Source organism: Sarcophilus harrisii, chromosome 4, assembly GCF_902635505.1.
Source record: "Sarcophilus harrisii chromosome 4, mSarHar1.11, whole genome shotgun sequence".
NCBI classification, from domain to species: domain Eukaryota; kingdom Metazoa; phylum Chordata; class Mammalia; order Dasyuromorphia; family Dasyuridae; genus Sarcophilus; species Sarcophilus harrisii.
In genome coordinates, this window is record NC_045429.1 from 280,015,558 (window position 1) to 280,033,799 (window position 18,242).

General features: G+C 35.6%; 1 protein-coding gene across 1 annotated transcript in view; it reads right to left on the reverse strand.

Annotated features, from left to right (window-relative positions):
* Positions 1-1,787: 1,787 nt before the first annotated feature.
* The window catches only part of PNPLA1 (patatin like phospholipase domain containing 1), a 70,613-nt gene continuing 54,158 nt past the window's right edge, over positions 1,788-18,242 (reverse strand). Inside the window, exons 7-10 of the mRNA XM_023502964.2 lie at positions 12,739-12,817; positions 11,284-11,409; positions 5,137-5,245; positions 1,788-3,278 (exon numbers count right to left, since the gene is read on the reverse strand). Of these exons, the coding sequence (XP_023358732.2) occupies positions 3,252-3,278; positions 5,137-5,245; positions 11,284-11,409; positions 12,739-12,817 (341 nt within the window). The 3' untranslated portion in view covers positions 1,788-3,251. The remainder of the gene's footprint in view (positions 3,279-5,136; positions 5,246-11,283; positions 11,410-12,738; positions 12,818-18,242) is intronic.

Consider the following 18,242-nt stretch of genomic DNA (forward strand, 5'->3'; position numbering starts at 1 on the left):
CTGTTCTGTATAAATAGAAGTGTGTGTGTGTGTGTGTGTGTGTGTGTGTGTGTGTGTGAATGCAGACAGCATCTTCCTTCACATGTCCTTTGTAGTTAATTTGAGTATTTATAATAGTCAAAATGACTTATTCAAAGTTGTTGTTAAAATATTGCTGCTACTGTATATAATGTTCTCTTGGTTCTGCTCATTTCACTTTTGATTATTTCATGAAAGTCAATGCATGTTTTTTTTAAAGATTATTGAACTCATCATTTTTTTTAGCCTTGTATTATTCCATCACAATCATACCACAATTTGTTTAGTCATCCCCCAATTGATGAGTATCCCTGCAGTTTCTAGTTCTTTAGCATCCCCCAAAAAAGAGCTGCTATAAACATTTTAGAACATATAGGTTCTTTTCTGTTTTCCCTAAGTATCTTTGAAAATAGACCTAGGAGTGATATTGTTGGGTTAAAGGATATAGCCAGTTTAATAATGCTTGGGTATAATTCCATATTGTTCCCCCAAATGATTGGATCAGTTCACAATTTCACCAATAATAAATTAATGCCCCAATTTTTCTATATCCCCTTCAATATTTGTCCCTTTCCCCTTCAACTATTTTAGCTAATCTGATAAGTATAAAATAGTATCTCAAAGTTGTTTTAATTTGCATTTCTCTAATGAATAGCAATGTACAGCATTTTTCCACATGACTACAAATTATTTTGGTTTCTTCATCAGAAAAACTGCCTATTCGTATGCTTTGACCATTTGTCAATTATACTTGATGTAGGCAAAGACCATTTTCATAAAGATTTTCTAAAGATGAAAAAAGGATTCTAGCGCTGTCTCTTTCCTTAGTTTGCCTTGGAAGGCCGTCTATTTTCTTGTATGGACTAAAAGTTGTTGATGTTCTCTTATTGATGGCTATAAGGTTACTATCACCTCAGAAGTGGAAGTACTAGGTAGTATGGTGGGTTGAATTTGATAGGAAGATCAGAGTTCTAATTGCATCTTAGATATTTACTAGCTGTGTGACTTTGGACAAATTCTCTAATCCATATTTGCATCAGTTTCCTTATCTGCAAAACTGGGTCATAATAGCAAGGGCTATGGAAGGATCAAATGAGGTAAATTACACATAACACCTTACAAAAGTGTTATTTAAATGCTAGCCATTGTTTTTATTAGTTTTGTTTATTACTATCATTTTTATCTGTTTTCTGGGTAAAATCCCAAATTTTATCTAGCATACAAAGTTCTAGTGATAAGTTTCTTTATATTTGATTAGTATAGTCTTTAGGCAGCAAAGTTTGTTACTGGCACCATATCTGAAGACTTTAGAGCTTAGCACATATTTAGCAGGCATATTATTTTGGGGAAATTCCTCAGGGACCTGCTTCTATAATATGTGATAAGACACTCAAAAGGCATTTATTAAGCACATGTGCTACGTTGAATACTGGAGATACAAAAATAAAAGCAAAAAATTTCCTCACCTTCAAGTAACTGACATTCTAATCAAGACATCACAACGAGGTGAAAACCACTCCTAACACAGAAGGCTTGAAAGTTCTAAGTTAGAACTATCCCAAAAAAGAAAGTAGACTAGAGAGAGATAAAAAGGAGAAAGTGGGGACTGCCTCTGTAGAGAAAATCTGCGGGCAACTATATTTGCCATTTTAAAGAATAAAAAACAATGGAAAAGGAAGGAAAACATTTTTTTCAAATGATTTCTCAAAATCAAAAGCAGAGGAAATTGCAAAAGAAAGGGAAGATACATAAGAAATTAATTCTAAATATTTTGGAAATCTTTATTGATGCTCATTGTATAATTGATCCTCAAACATCTGTTACATCTGGCAGTATGTACAAGTTTAGTGTCACAACAATAATTATTATTGAGCTCTATTCCCACCCTCCTGCACCAGGGAATGTACATTCCCAGGTCATGAAAAACATCCTATTTTCCACGAGTCTCTGCTTGTATACGTCTTGAAGAAGAATGGGCAGCAGTCAATTCTTGCAAATGATTTGTCACATTGTTCTCTAGACATTATGGAGAGGTATGCAGACTTATGTAATTCTTCCTCCCTTCATAAACCTAAAGAGGGATTTTCCCCCCAGTATTAATGCAAGAAACTCCACAAAGGGAAACAAGAGGAAGAAGAGATCTCCAAAGGAGCTCCCCATCAGACATTTTGGAAGTATACTTGAGTTCTCAAGAGAAGATTTCAGAGGATCATCACAAGATCATCTCCTTAGATGTGCATTGAAAACAAAGTTGATTAAAAACTATGTTATGTTAAATGATTCCATTTAAATATATCCTCACACTCAACCTCCTCTTACTCCCACCGTGTCCATTGTTCTCACTTTTGGACTCAAATTTGCCCATGAAAATGAATGTACTTTATTACTCTTCCAGGAAGGCTCATCAATTGAGCATTCAAAAATATGCATCGTTTTCTGCTTTTCTTCTTTCAATATTCTGCATTGGTTTTGCATCACACATTTTGTTAAACAAACTCTCTTCCCAGTCTTGGTACTAGGTCATCTGTTTGTTTTGCAAATGGTATCAGTCAGGAGGTTTTTTTGAGTCTTCTTGTGATTTGCAGACATGGACCTTCTTAATGAGACTGAAAGAAGTGAGGATGGATATTCAGAGCCCTTTTATAAGCTCAGGGAGGATATGGGGTGCAAAGACTTCATTGAATTCCTTGGGATTGAACTGGCCTGGGAATCCTTGAGACAAAATACCTGCTGCCCCTTTATTCAGGACTATAGAAACACAGAGACAAATTTCACTGGCTGAAAGGTGAACACACAATAGAAGCTGGAGGTATAATAAAAGGGAAAAGAAATTAGTCTTAAAAAAAACAAAACAAAAAACTTTTTCTCCCAGAATACTGAATCCATATGGAGAGGGCAGTGAAGTTAATATATAGGCACTAAAAACAACAGCAAGGAATGCTGACAGTTCAGACAGAAAATCCTGTTGGACTTCATATCCAGGAGCTGGTTCTCAGGGACATTGCTGAGTCACGGGGAACAATTGCCCATTTGGGTGGGCTTTCTTTCCATGTAAGAGGGAAGAGTTTTGGTGAGGTTCTCAGGAGCTCAGGGATAAAGAAAGGCTATGCTGACACAGTGGTCCCCAGCCACATGAAAGTTAGGATTCCCATGATCATCAACACAGCCATTCCAATCTGGAATATGACAGGAGGCAGAAGAAAGCTCCCCACAAAGTCACACAGAGGCTACTTCTAGTCCCTCTCGAGGTGTGTAGATGCCTGGAGGGAGAAAAAGTTTTACACTGTGTTGAAGACTGACAGAATGCACTTTCTTCCCTTCTTTATAGAGGTGGGGGCTATGGGTAATGTAATATTGTATGTAATGTCAGAAACAATCAATGTTCTGCTTTTACCAAATTACATCTCTGTCTCTGTCTCTCTGTCTCTCTGTCTCTCTCTGTCCCTCCTTCTCCTCCCCTCCCTCTCCTCCTCCTTTCTTCCCTCCTTCTCTTCTTCTCCCTCTCTCCTCCCTCCCTTCTTCTCTCTCTCCCTTCTTCTCTCTCTCTCTCTTTTTCTCTCTGTCTCTCTCTCTCTTTGTTTCTGTCTGTCTGTCTCTCTCTCTCTGTGTCTCTCTCTGTCTGTCTCTGGCTCTCTCTCTGTCTCTGGCTCTCTGTCTCTATCTGTCTGTCTATCTGTCTCTCTCTGTCTCTCTCTCTGTCTGTCTCTCTGTCTGTCTCTGTCTCTGTCTGTCTCTGTCTCTCTCTCTCCCTCTTTCTCTGTGTGTCTCTCTCCCCTACCTTCACCATCTGTCTCCCCTCCCTCCCACCCCCTTGCTCTCTCTTAAATAAGAGATGGCTCATTGGGTAGGTAAGGGGAAGAGATACATTCAGAAACTAAAGTGATATCAGAACAAAGATATTAATGAAAATTTAAGAAGATTTTTGAAAAGAAAAATGTTCTGAAGAATTCCTAGTTAGCTAGACTGAGTTCTCATCCCCATTTTATTGCCATAGCAACAACATCTTTCACATCTTCAGCAAAGCATGTTTTTTTATAGCCTAGCTAAAGTTCCTTTCCAAGTCTTATACAAAGAAATAGATTTACAACAAGAATAAAGTAAAAGATACTGTTTCTCTATAGGATTCTTCACTATATAAAGGGATTCACGTAGGACTCTATTAACTTGGGAGTTCCTTAAATATTTTTGAAATATAATTCTGTTTACAAAAATTTGATTTTTATTCAAATTTTGGGGAATGTATCTACTAGAATAGCCAAAGGAGCTCCTTTTCTTTATGAATATAACAGTTTCAAAGAAATTATGGTATGTAAAGACACCAAATGTCTCCTCCCACTTTTGAAAGATTTCTTGATCATATTTTCTCAGTGTCTGAAACCTTTGGACCATGAGCAAAATAAACCTTGTCAGTACATAAATGCCAAGGAGATCTTGACCTAACCTGGAATCCAAAGGGTCTAACTGATTTCTTAAAGGGAATGAAGTCAAAGTTCAGATAAGAACTCTGATCTCCCTGAAAATAGAAATAGAGCAATGATTGGACAAGTGCAAAAGCTGCTGTAACTAATCCAATTAAAAGTAGTTCTTTCCCTACCCCTGACCAAATTAAAGGGATTGGGAAATAACTCTCCAGGGTTTTTCAACATTCCGAGTTACTATTGCTCCCCCTGATATGTCAAAGAGTGTCACCCAAATGCTGGACTCTGACAATTTTGACTATGAAATTTTTTGTATAGAAAGCCTTTGCTTGAGAGGATAGTCATGAATTGTATTATCTGAGTCTATTTCCAAGCAATAATGCTTGTAAATATTAACATAGGCATGACATATATTATTATATGTATCATATATATTATATGACACAAATATTATTTATTATGTTTGACAAAATAGAAATGTAAAACACAAAGTATTAAAATTTTTTCCCCACAATGAATTATCATAAATCTGGTAGAAGACAGTGGAAGGAAAGTGGGTCCAAGTTGTCATCAAGGGCTTATAGCAGACAAATGCAAGGGTCCCCCAATCAGAGGCAGGCAAAGGCTCAGAGCTGACCAGAGAAAGCTCATGAGAAATAAATGAGAAGGGGTGGAGGTATACAAAAGACTGTTTGCCAACCTGAGGGTCATCGAATGTCTGACACGTGCTGATGGGATGAGGGCGGTAGGACACCCAAACCGTCCCAGAAGTGGGAAGCAGAGATGAGTTGCCGTGGCAGGATGAAGACCTGGATCAAGAAAAAGTAAGAAAATTTAAGAGCTCTGGTTTAGGAATCAGGAATCCTAGTTTCTAGTCCCAGCTTTAATGCTAATTCATTGTATGATTTTGGACAATCATGTAATTTCTTGAGACCGCATATATTCCTGTAAAAAAGGGAGACCACTAGCCTTGCCTAGCACAGGAATATTGCTGTGGGGATCAAGTGAAATAATGGATGTGAAAGCATCTCATAATGGGGATGGTAAACCTCCTTCAAATAAATTGTGGTGAAGCTCAGATAAGATAATGTGTTTAAAAAATTGGAACATTTTAAAGCACTCTATAAATGTCAGTTATTTTATGGTGTACTGGAGAGAGAACTGGATTAGGTGACCTAGATACCAGCCCTGGCTTCCAAAACAGAACATACACACCTACCTGTATGGAAAGAGACTGCAAAATGTATGGGTTTTGATTTTACCTTCATATGTTCCTTCTCTCCTCTGACACTGTTACCACCTGAGACAGTTCCTCATCATGCACTTGTGGACTATTGCTGTGGTCAGTCTTCCTGCCACAAGCCTCTCCCTACTTTGCTTCATCTTCCACTTATCTATCAAAATTATTTTCCTAAAGCTCAAGTCTGACCAAGTCACTACCCTAAACCTGTGACTCATCATTGCCTTTAGAAGCAAATATAAAATTCTCTCTTTAGAAATGTGGAAATATGTTTAGAAGAATTGCACATGTTTAACCTGTATTGAATTACTTGCTGTCCTTGAGGGTTGGGGTGAGGGGGTAAGATAGAGGGGAAGGAGAGAAGAAAAATTTGAAACACAAGGTTTTGCAAGAGTGAATGTTGAAAACTATTTTTGCATGTCTTTTTGTGTGTGTGTGTGTGCTGAGGCAATTGAATTTAAATGACTTCCTCTGGGTCATACAGCTAGGAAGTGTTAAGTATCTGAAGCTAGATTTGAACTTAGGTCCTCCTGACTTCAGGGCTGGTGCTCTATCCACTGCACAACCTAGCTGTCCCTTTGCATGTATTTTGAAAATAAAAAGCATTATTAAAAATAAGTCTATCTTTATCATTTGAAACCCTTCATATCCTCATCCTTTCCTTCCTTTCCAGGTTTCAGTGATACTAACACTCCATCTTCCCACTCTAAGCATTTTCCCTGGCTTTCTTCAAGTCCTTTCCACCTTCAACAAGAAGCCTTTCCCTATTTCTCTTAATTCTAATGTCTTTCCTCTTTTGATTATTCTCTATTTTTTTTAAATGATGAAATTAAGGGGTGAGAGAGGAATATACTGGGAGAAAGGGAAAGAGAGAAGTGGAATGGTGTAAATTATCTGCCATTTTAAAAATGGGCAAGAAAAAGCTTTTATAGTACAGGGGCAGGGGAGAGGAGAGGTAAGCAACTAGTTTCATCAAAATTTGTAAGTTTTGCGAATGGGAATACAAGTTGCAAAGAGGAAATAACATTCACACTCAATATGAATATGTAGGAATATGGGAAGGGGGAGATGATGATAAAATGGGAGGGGAGTGGTCAGTAGCAAAACACTTTTGAGGAGAGGCAGGGTGAAAGGAGAGGAAGAATAAATGGGAGGAAATACAGTTAGCAATAGAAATTGTAAAAAGAATTTTGAAGCAAGTTTTTCTGATAAGGTCTCATTTCTCAAACAGAGGGAACCGAGTCAGATTTATAAGAAATAAGAGCCATGTCCCAATTGACAAATAATCAAAAGATACGATCTGTGCCCAAAAGACACAATCTGTGCCCAAAAGACTATAAATTCAAGCATATCTTTTGACCTAATAATAACAATAATAATAACATAAATACCAAAAGAGATTTAAAAAAAGGAAAAAAAAGATTATTCCCTATTTGGAAATATTTGTATAGTTTATTTTTATATCATTCTTTGCATATTTTCTATCCAATTAAATCCTGAAGAACAGGAGCTGTTTTGCTTTTATTTTTTTCTTTCTTTGAATCTTTAACTCTTAATACAGTGTGGCATACAGTAGGTGCTTAATAAATGTTTATAGAATGACGGACTTTTGGTTGAAATAAGTTTATTAAATATATTTTAATTTGTATTACACAAACAAACAAAAACCACTCCTCTTGGTGTTAACATTTGAGTTTTCAGATTTAGCAATTTAATAGAATACCTTGGATTCTTCCCAGAATCCTCCACCTTTTCCATGCCTGCTGTGGAACATCTGAGAAACATCTGTCCTGGGACCTTCCTCTCCTCATTGAAAAATTCATTGATAAATTGGGTACCACCATTTTAGGAAAAGTCCCAATCATGCTTTATTTCACTCATACCTGTGCTCTTTCTGGAATCTTCCTCACTTGCCATTCTTTTCCCTCCACTTCTAATTCTTCTATTTGTCTTATCTGTCATTAAAATGTAAGCTCTTTGAAAGCAATCTTGTATTTGCATTCCCAGAACTTACCCCAGTTCCTGATACATTAAAAATGCTTTGTAAATGTTTTATCTTATTAGAATTGGTTCAATGTCAACATTTTAAGAACTGGGAGACAGGAATCATGTTTAATTCAATCAATAAAGTTGTTAAGTATGAGACACTATGCTAGACACTGGGTGATACAAAGACAAAAATGAAAGTTCCTGCCTTTAAGCAGCATTTTATAGTTTACATTTTAATGTTACAATTTAACTGAGACAGCAATATATGTATACTAAGTATGCATGTAAAATATACAAAATAAAATAAATACAAAATAAAAACAAGTCTGTTTTATGAGAGACTGCAAATAAACAGGAGAGAGGGACATGGATCAGAAAAAAGCATGATGCCTTGTACATAGTAGGTGCTTTATAGGTGTTTGATGGTTGAATGAATGAATAAATGAATGATAAGATATTACAGAGCTGGGAAGAAACCCTTTTACCATATTCTATCTTGACTAGGCAGTTATTTGTGCGCTATGGTCAATTTAGGGTTCTACAATTTCAGACAATCAGTCACCCTCTAGGAGAGATACAGGAATTCACAAAACTGCTTGTGTCCCACCACAAATTTATGTTGTTGTCATTCTTGTTTTTCAGTCACATCCAACACTTTGTGATCCTGTGGACCATACTGTCTATGGGTTTTCTTGGCAAAGATACTGGAGTGGTTTGCCACTTCCTTCTCCAGTGCATTAAGGTTGAACTCAGGTTTTCCAGACTCCAGGTTTCACTGTCTCACCAAGTTACTTAATTTAATCTCAGTGGAACTTCATGGAACCAAGTCTAACTTGGTTCTTCTAACTCCTCTTTGATTCTGTGCTTGCTCACTGAACTTGTTCCAGACCTGCCCAGCTCTCTTTGTCTCCCTTCCCTACCTTCTCCACTGAGGATTTCTCATATTTCACACACAAAAAATAAAAAAACCTGAGACCTTTTACTGATACTTCCCTCTTCTCCTTTCTTAGCCCTCATCTTAGATAACACAGGCTTCTTCCTCCACAATCTCCTCTTTTAATCCTGTCTGTGTTAAATAAGTGGCCCTTCTCATTGCCACAGCAAAATACTTGTCATGTTCCCTTGGTCCTATTTCCTCCCATATTCTCCAGAAGACGACCCCTAATATGATCCCCACTTTCTCTTCAGTTTTTATTTTCTGTCTCCTTCCTGGATACCTACAAATACATGCCTCCCTTCTATTCTCAAAAAAAAAAAAATTAAAACTACCTTTTCAACGTTGATAACCATTATCTCATAACTCTCCTTCCTTCTCTGTTTAATTCCTCAAAAAAAAAAAATCATTTCTCTTCAGTATCTCTACTTTCTCTCTTCTTATTCTCTTCTCAATTTTTTGTAGTATAGCTTCATTTGAAACTTCTTTCTCCAAAATCCCCAATGATATCCTAATTGCTGAATCTAAAGGCATTTTCTCATTCCTCACATCCTACTATTCCAAAACTTCCTAAACTATGGGTCATGATCCTGTATGGAATTGCATAACTGAATGTAGGGTGATCATGAAATTATGACTTATTATTAGTAAATGTTTAATTTGTATACTTATTTTATATACCAATATATCTGGGGTGGTATGAAAATTTCTCAGATAAAAAGGGATCACAAATGGAAAAAGTTTAAGAAGCCCTGCTCCAGACCTTTGTGTAGCATTATACTTTTTCTTCTTGTATTATCTCTCCTCCCTGGATTTTATTTTACTATCCTCTTAGTTCTCCTCCTACTTGTCTAAAGATTCCTTCTCATCTTTTACTGGATTCCCATACCTATTCTCTAATTGTGGGTATCCCTCATGGTTCTGTTTTGAACCTCTTCTCTGTTCTCTCTATATTACCTTTTCTAATGATTTCATCAGTTTCCATCAACTCAGTTATCAACTCTATCAGTCTCTGTCCTGATTTTCAGTCCCTTATCTCCAACTACCAATTGGACATTTCAAACTGGTTGGTTGTCTCAAAGGTATTTCAAAATGGAAGTCATTATCTGCCCATCCAAATTTCCCTATTACTCTTGAGGGTATCACCATCCTCCCAGACTCTACAGTATGAAACCGTAGAGCTCTACTTAATTATTTGCTCTAACCCCACATATCTAATCCATTGTTAGATCTTGTCATTTCTGCATTCAGAATATTCCTTATATACCTCCCTTTATCTACATTTACACAGCTCTCATTTTAATTCAATTCCTCATCACCTTTCACCTTGACTATTATAATTGATCTGTTCTCAAAACATTCTCCAAGCCCAAGGACCAAAGTGATTTTCCTAAAGATTAGCTCAGGTCATGCTATTTTATTCCCTTTCCTTTTCAATAAACTCTAGAACTCTTTAAGATTCTTTACAACCAGGCCCTTTTCCCATCTTTCTTCTCTTTTTATATTTTATGCAAATCACTATTCAGTGATATTGGCTAAAGGCGATTTGATGGTGCAACGGGTAGAGCACTGGACCCAGAGCCAGGAAGCTCTTAGTACAAATATTGCCTGAGACAGTTACTAGCTGTGTGACCTTAGGTATGTCATTTTATCTGTCTGCCTATTTCCTCAGATGTAAAATGGGACTAAATAATACCACCTCCTGGGGTACATTGAACAACCGTAGGATTGTTGTAAGGTTCAAATGAGAGATTTATAAAACACTTAGCAAAGAATCTGGTACATAATAGGTAATATATAAATCTTTATTTCCTCCCTTCCCCCCCCCTTTTTTTTTTGCTGTTCCTCAGATACTACATTTCCTATTCCTGCGGCTTTACATTGGCCATTCCTGATGCCTAGAATTCTTACTACCTTGAAGGCTTTCCTTGGTCTATGAAGCTTTGCCCTTTAGGTTATTTTGCTTCTATTCTGAATGTATTTTATATGAACCTTTTAATTTATAGCCCATGTCCCCCGTAGTACTTTTGTAGTAGTATTATGTATTTTGTAGTAGTATTTTGTGATTTTGCCCTTCTTTGTATCTCCAACACTTAGCACAGGATCTGGCATTTAGGCTATTCAAAATATGTTTATTGATTGTTTCACTGATTGATCTTTTTTTTCCTTTGGAGATTGCTAGTAGGCAGCATACTTAAGCAGGAAGGACCAGAGCCCTCAGAGCAGTGCCAGACAAGTATAAAGCAATATATGTTAGAAAATTTGCAAACAAGAAAATCAAATAACATCTCTCCCTACAGGAATTAAGGCATGGAGGTATAGTACTCCTGAGTAACTTTCCTTGAATGGGTGTTATTCTTTGGTGTGAATGTCTTGAAGAAATCTTGTGTACCAAGTTGTCTGAAATCTTGGGCATGAATGACACCTAAGGCAATGATGTCACTCTTACTGAGTTAATAACAACTCTGCTTTTAATTGACAGCACTTTCTGATGTCCCCTCTCTTTTTTTTTTCCCCAGAGTTCACAGGACCCTGAAGGAAGAAGGGTGGGAAGAGAAACGTTGGAAGAGATGGGTTATGAGGACTTTATTAGAGAAAGTGAGCATTACACAATCTTTTCTGAAATTTTTGGAGCCTCCTCAGTTTTTTTCTGATAGAGATAGGACACTGATAGACATACTTACTGCTCTCTTTTTTTTGCTTGCCAGGATTTTCGGTGTCTTGAGAAGTCTCTTCTGGTGCCATTTGTGTCATGGCTGGTCCTTCCAAATAACTTATTCATCCAAGGTGTGTCATCTACAGGGTGACCCCTGGACACAATTATATAAGAGATGAGATTGTCTATAGCCTCTGTCTCATTGAAATGTATTCATTCTATGCTCTATCTCTTTAGAGACTTTTTCTCAGCTTACAGATCTGAAATAATTAATTCCTGCTTATAGAGTAAGAATTTAATAGGAGTATATTAGGAAATCCCCCAGTGTGTTGGCTATTGCCAAGAGACACACACATAGGTAAGTTGTGATCTGTATCATTAAAAGGAAAATTCATGCATTAGATTATTCCAGTAAAGAAGATTCTATTTTTAAAGTTTTATAATTAATTAATTATATAATTATAATATATAATTATAAATGTAAATAATAATTAATGGCTATATTTTATTGTGAGCATTTGAAAGTAACAAACTGCATTTTTCTTCATAAAAAATTGCTTAATAGATTACTTCATTATTAACACATATGTACTTCAACTAGTATTTTTTGAGAGACAATGCATCCACCCAAAAGAGAAAATAACTTGGGCAGTGGATCAGTTACAAAACCAGTCTCTTAAGTCTGGCTAGGATGCTAATTATTTCTCATACAAATATTAGACAATGGCTGTCCAGGTTGTTGATGCAGACTAAATTGTGGCTTCTCTCCTCAAATCAGGAATCATCTGAGAATCAAGTATCAGAGAAGAACAAACTGATTTTTCTTCTACAGCAAGATAATTGTATAAATATGTATGCATATATTGGATTTAACATATATTTTAACATATTTAACATGTATTGGATTATCTGCCATCTAGGGAAGAGAGTAGGGGGAAGGAGGAGAAAATTTGGAACACAAGGTTTTGCAAGGGTCAAGGCTGAAAAATTATCTGCGCATATGTTTTGTAAATAAAAAAGTTTTAATAAAAAATACTGATTTATATATACATTAAAAAAAAGAGAGGGAGAAGAATAGGTAGAGGGGGTATATAGATGTAGCAGGGCAGTGGAAGAAGCAGGTGGAATTTTCTTTCACTATGACCAAAGAAAGTGTGGAATAAATCAGTTGGTATTAATAATGATATTAACATGAATATTATGATTTCAAGGCTGCCCAGAAATAAAATGCAACCATTTCTGGAGGGACAGCAAACATTGGGTAATAGCCCAATAAGAACTGACCCCAAAGAATTAAAAGTAGATAACATCATTCAAGGAGACATTTGAAGGGTGGAGTTTAATTACCTGACTGGGAACATAGCCCAGGGTTTTCACTGGAAGCCAAGATGGTTGTGAATCAGTCCCTGTATCTCCCTGAACCCTGTTCTTACCTATTACATAAAGAAAGGCCCACTCCCATCCATCTCCAAGAAACACGTACTTCACAAAGGGCTTGGATACTGCTTCCTTCACATTCACTAGAAATACGGTGACTTTCTTGTTTGAAGTCTTAGGTAGAGCTATATTTAGAAGCCAAAAGAAAGGAAATGTCAAAAAAAGAAAGATTAGTCCTGACATAACAAATGGTAAACCTGCAACCTGTATGTTGTAACAGGTGAGAAAAACTTTTTTTTAATGCCCAAAACATCTAATTTTATTTTTTTCACTTCACCAAAAATCTATTTTCTCCTCTTTTCTTTTAGATTGAAAAACATTTCTAAACCCAGCAAATGACTTTCTCAGTAAGTCAACAAGATTTATTAAGCATTCACTATGTGCCAGACACCATGCCAAGCACTAGGGATATAAATAAAAACAAAAAGAAAGCCATTCCCTGCCCTCAAGAGCTTACATTCCGAAGAGAAAAAATAATGCTTAGTAGGGAAGTTGAAAATTAAAAACAACTCTGAGGCATCACCTCACATCTATCATATTGGCTAATATGACAAAAAAGGAAAAAGACAAATGTTGGAGGAGATATGAAAAAAATTGGGGCACAAGTGCATAGTTGGTAAAGTTGTGAATATTTTCAACCATTCCAAAGAGCAATTTGGAACTATACCTAAAGGGATCTAAAAATGTGTGTATTACCATTTAAAATTAGGTCTATATTCCAAAAACGTTTTTCTTGGGTCTTTTGGTCTATTTTGTGACCTTTGCTGTTGGTCCAATTTGGGCCTTAGAACTACATTTGTTCCCTTTCTGTTTAGAGAACATCTTGCTGTTCAGTTGAGGCAGCTGGTAGCACAGTGGATAGAACACTGGGTTTGCAATCACATTCAAATAGAGAACTATGGAGATTGAATGTGGATCAAAGCACAGTATTTTCATCTTTTTGTTTGTTTGTTTTTCATGGTTTTTTTTTTTTCCTTTTGGTAAGATTTTTCTTGCACAATATGACAAATATGGAAATATGTTTAAAAGGAATGTACATATTTAGCATGTTTCAAATTGTTACAAGCAATCTGGAAGGAGGGAGGGAAAGACAAAAGTTTAAAACACAAAGTTTTACAAAAATGAATGTAGAAAACTATCTTTACTTGCATCTGGAAAAAATACTATAGAATAAAAAATATTTAAACAAATTTTTAAAAAAGAAGAGGCCTGAAGTCAGGGGGACCTGAGTTTAAAACCAGATACTTATTAGCTAGATGACTCTGGGCAAATCACTTAATGTATTTGCCCCAGTTTCTTCAACTATAAAATAAGGAAAACACAGCACCTATCTCTCAGGATACTTGTGAGGATCAAATGAGGTAATATTTGTAATCATCAAAGTACTTGACACATAGTAGGTGCATAATAAATGCTCTTTTCCTTTTGAAAGAAAAACATATACAGGCCAGTTTGAACTGCTAGACTATTAAAGTTTTATATATATATATATATATATATATATATATATATATATATTCATGTATATATAATATTTCACATCATTGATTCAGAGCTAGAAGGAATATAAGAGAAGGAGTTTTAAGTTTAACCCTCTTACTTAGGGCAGGTAGATGGTTTAGTGAATATAGCACTGAGCTTGGAATCAGGAAGACTCACTTTTCTCAGTTCAAATCTGGCCTCAGATACTAACTGTGTGAATCTGGGCAAGTCACCTCACCCTGTTTGCCTCAGTTTCCTCATACATAAAATGAGCTGGAGAAGGAAATGGCAAACTACTCTATCATCTTTGCCAAGAAAACTCCAAAATGGAATCACAGAGCATCATATGTGATTGAACAACTACTTATTTTTATAAATAAGGAAACTGAAGTTCAGGAAAAAGGAAATTACTAAAGTCATATGGACAAATTATAGAAGGACTGTTTAGCACTGTGTTTAGAACAGTGTTTGGCACATAGTAGGTGCACAATGTATGTCTATTGACTGACTGACTAGAATTTAACAACATCTTGAAAGACAAACTGTGTCAAGTGATATAATGGCATATATCAGAGAGAATAGGATGAAAATTTTTATTTCAAAGTAAGATAATAATATTTACTTTTAATTATTCATCTTCAAAATACATTTATAGAGATATAAAAATATAATAAATTATAATAAAATTACCAAAAAAATTATTTTAAAAACATTTATGTCAATTCAAATAACTGATGAGTCTAGACCTGGTTTCAGTTGTAGAGGAAGAATGCAAACTAGGCATTCTGAATCCAAAATCTAGCACTTGGCCCACTGTGCTATCCTGTGTCCATTGTTTGGAGAGAAGCAAGATAATACAGTTTACTGAAGTTGGGTTTTTTGATTTGTTTATTTGCTTGCTTGATTTTTGGAGAGATAATGGGGTTAAGTAACTTGCCCAGGGTCACACAGCTAGTAAGTTTTAAGTGTGAGGCAGGATTTGAAATCAGGTCCTCCTAACTTCAGGATCAGTGCACTATCTAGCTGCCTCCTAATTTGGGATTCTTAACTGTCTTTGGTTTAAGCTCTAAATGACATGTGCATGGGTTTGCAAAATTTAGGTTGCAAGCGCGAATTTAGGGTTCTCTAGACTCTAAGGAGAATTTGTAATTCCCTGCTTCATTTTTGAGTCCAAAAGGTTTTTTTTTTTTTGACCATGGTATCTTGAAAGGCAAATGGAACTTGATTCTGGCAGACAGCTTATCAAGGAAACCCATCAGGAATGAGAGGCAGCTGTGCTACATAATTCTTGGTTATTATTCATAACCTAAATAGTTTATTAATTGTCAGTTATTATTCATTCAGTTAAACATCAGAGAGGAACATAATTCTTAGATATTTGAATTGTGTGGATCAAATCAAATAATACTAATAAAACACTTAACATATAGTGCCTGGAACATAGTAGGCACTACATAAATGCTAACCATTATTATTGGTATTATTGTTGTTTTTTGATTCACATATTTGAATCTTAGAACCTCAGAACTTATAACCTTGGACTAGAAGGACTGGTTTTATACTTTAGCTCTGCCATTTACTAATTGTGACTATAGGGAAATCACTTGAACTCTCTGGAGCCTCAATTTCCCCTTACTTTCCTACAAGGGTAGTATTGAGACCCAAATGAAAATTCTTGGTAAATCTCAAAGTGTTGGGTTGTTGTTGTTCAGTCATATACAACTCTTTGTAATTGCATTTGGGGTTTTCTTCTCAAAGATACTGAAGGAGGTTGTCATTTCCTTCTCCAGCTCATTTTCCAAATGAGGAAACAGGCTTGCATGACTTGCCTAGAATCACACAGCTAGAAAGTGTCTCAGGCTGGATTGAACTCAGGTCTTCCTGACTCCAGGCCTACCATTCCATCTACTGAACCACCTATCTGCCCTAAAGCACTGAATAAATGTCAACTATTATTAGATAACCTCTGAAATCCCTTCTAGCTCTGAGGTCTAAGATTCAAATATATGAATCATATAATAACAACAATAATAATAGCTAGTATTTATACAATGTTTATTATGTGCCAGGAATTGTGCTAAGTACTTTATTAATATTATTTCATTTGATTCTCACAACTTGAATATCTAAGAATTATATTCCTTTTCAATGCTCAAATGAATGAATACCTGACAATTACGTAGCACTTTATAATCATTATCTCATTTAAAGAAAACAATAATTCTATAAGGTAGGTATTATAAGCATCTATTTTATAGATGACAAAACTAAAGTCCTTAAAAATTAAGTTATTTCTTTTTCTTTGTTTGTTGTTTTCTTTCTCAAGGTTTTTTCCCCTTTTGGTCTGGTTTTTTCTTGCAAAACTTGGCAAATATGGAAATATGTTTAAAAGAATTGTACATATTTAACCTTTATCAGAATATTATTGTCTTGGGGAGGGGGAAGGTAAGTGAGAAAGGGAAAAAAATGAATGTTGGAAATTATCTTTTTATGTATTTGAAAAATAAAATACTATTGAGGGAAAAAATGACTGAGGGAAATTGAATTAAATTACTTCTGTAGTATTTGTCAAAAAAAAAAAAAAAGGTTTTGAGTTCCAAATTCTATCTCTCCCTCCTTTTCTTCCTTCCCCATTTCCTGATATAAGAAGCAATCTGATATAGGTAACATATGTTTAATCATGTAAAAGATTTCCATATTAGTCATTTCAAACAAGAGTCAAACAACAAAAGAGAGAGAAAGAAAGAAAAAAGAAGGAAAGAAAAAATAAATGAAAGAAGGAAGGCAAGGAGGGAGAAAAATTTGAAACACAAAGTCTTACAAAAATGAACGTTGAAAACTCTCTTTACATGTATTTGGAAAAGTAAAATACTATTGAAAATTAATTTTAAAAAAAGTTTAGTGTTTGTCAATTGGATACATAGCAGGAATGATCCCATGGTGGATGTGAGAGGATCTCATGTGAGTTCTTGATTGATGTTGGAAAGAATTATGGAAATATTCTTACTATTATCCATCTGTGTATTTGGAAAAAATGGGATAGTGGGGCTGAAAAGTCAACAATTGTGCCTAAAACCACTTCTCTCAAATATACTTAGGCTCCTGTGGATTTCATGGGATTCCAAATAACTTTTTAAAAAATGTACATAACTTAACACATTTGGACCTTCAATACACAGCAACTTCTTTGAACCATAGACTCCCACCTCCATTCCCTCCCAGACACAACCTCTTATCACAGCTAAGGGTTCCAAAAGCCATTTTCTACTATTATGTTCAGTGCCCAGGACATGATCAGACACAGTGTTAACAAAGTCAGTACAAGGCCAAGTTACAGTTGGTTACAAGGAAGGCTTTGTTCCTGAATTGGCAATGGTCCTGACCTGATGGAGCTAAGCAAGTGGAAAACTGGGCCTGAGGGTAGAATGAATCAATCATTCACTATGAATTAACAAGCAGATTTGAGTCTAGTGACAGATTTGATGGAAGCTAAGTACCTTTAATGAATATGAACTGTTCCTCTAAGTTCAGGTGGAACAGTGGACAGTGCTCTGGGTCTAGAATCAGGAAGATTTGAGTTTAAATATGGCCCCAGACTAGCTCTGTAATCCTGGGCAAGTCACTTAACTTCCATCTGCCTCTGTTTCCATGACTGTGAAATAGTTCCCCTCCCAGAATTATTCAGTGGTTCTCAAAGTGTAGTCCAAAGAATTGTTGGGGTCTCTGAAACTCTTTCAGAAGGTCTACAAATTCAAAATTATTTTTTATTTCTAATATAGTAAATAGCTATAAATATAACCCATGTGAACAAAAACTTTTTGAACAGATCCTTGATAGTTTTTTAACAACATGAAGATACTGAGAACAAAGGTTTGAGAACCACTGAGTGAAGACCAAGTAGGATAATATTTGTTAACATTTTTGAGTCGTTTCAGTTGGTTCAAACTCTGTGATTTTATTTGAAGTTTTCTTGGCAAGGATACTGGAGGGCTTTGCTATTTCCTTCTCCAGCTCATTTTACAGATTAGGAAACCGAGGCAAATAGGGTTAAGTGATTTAGCCAGGATA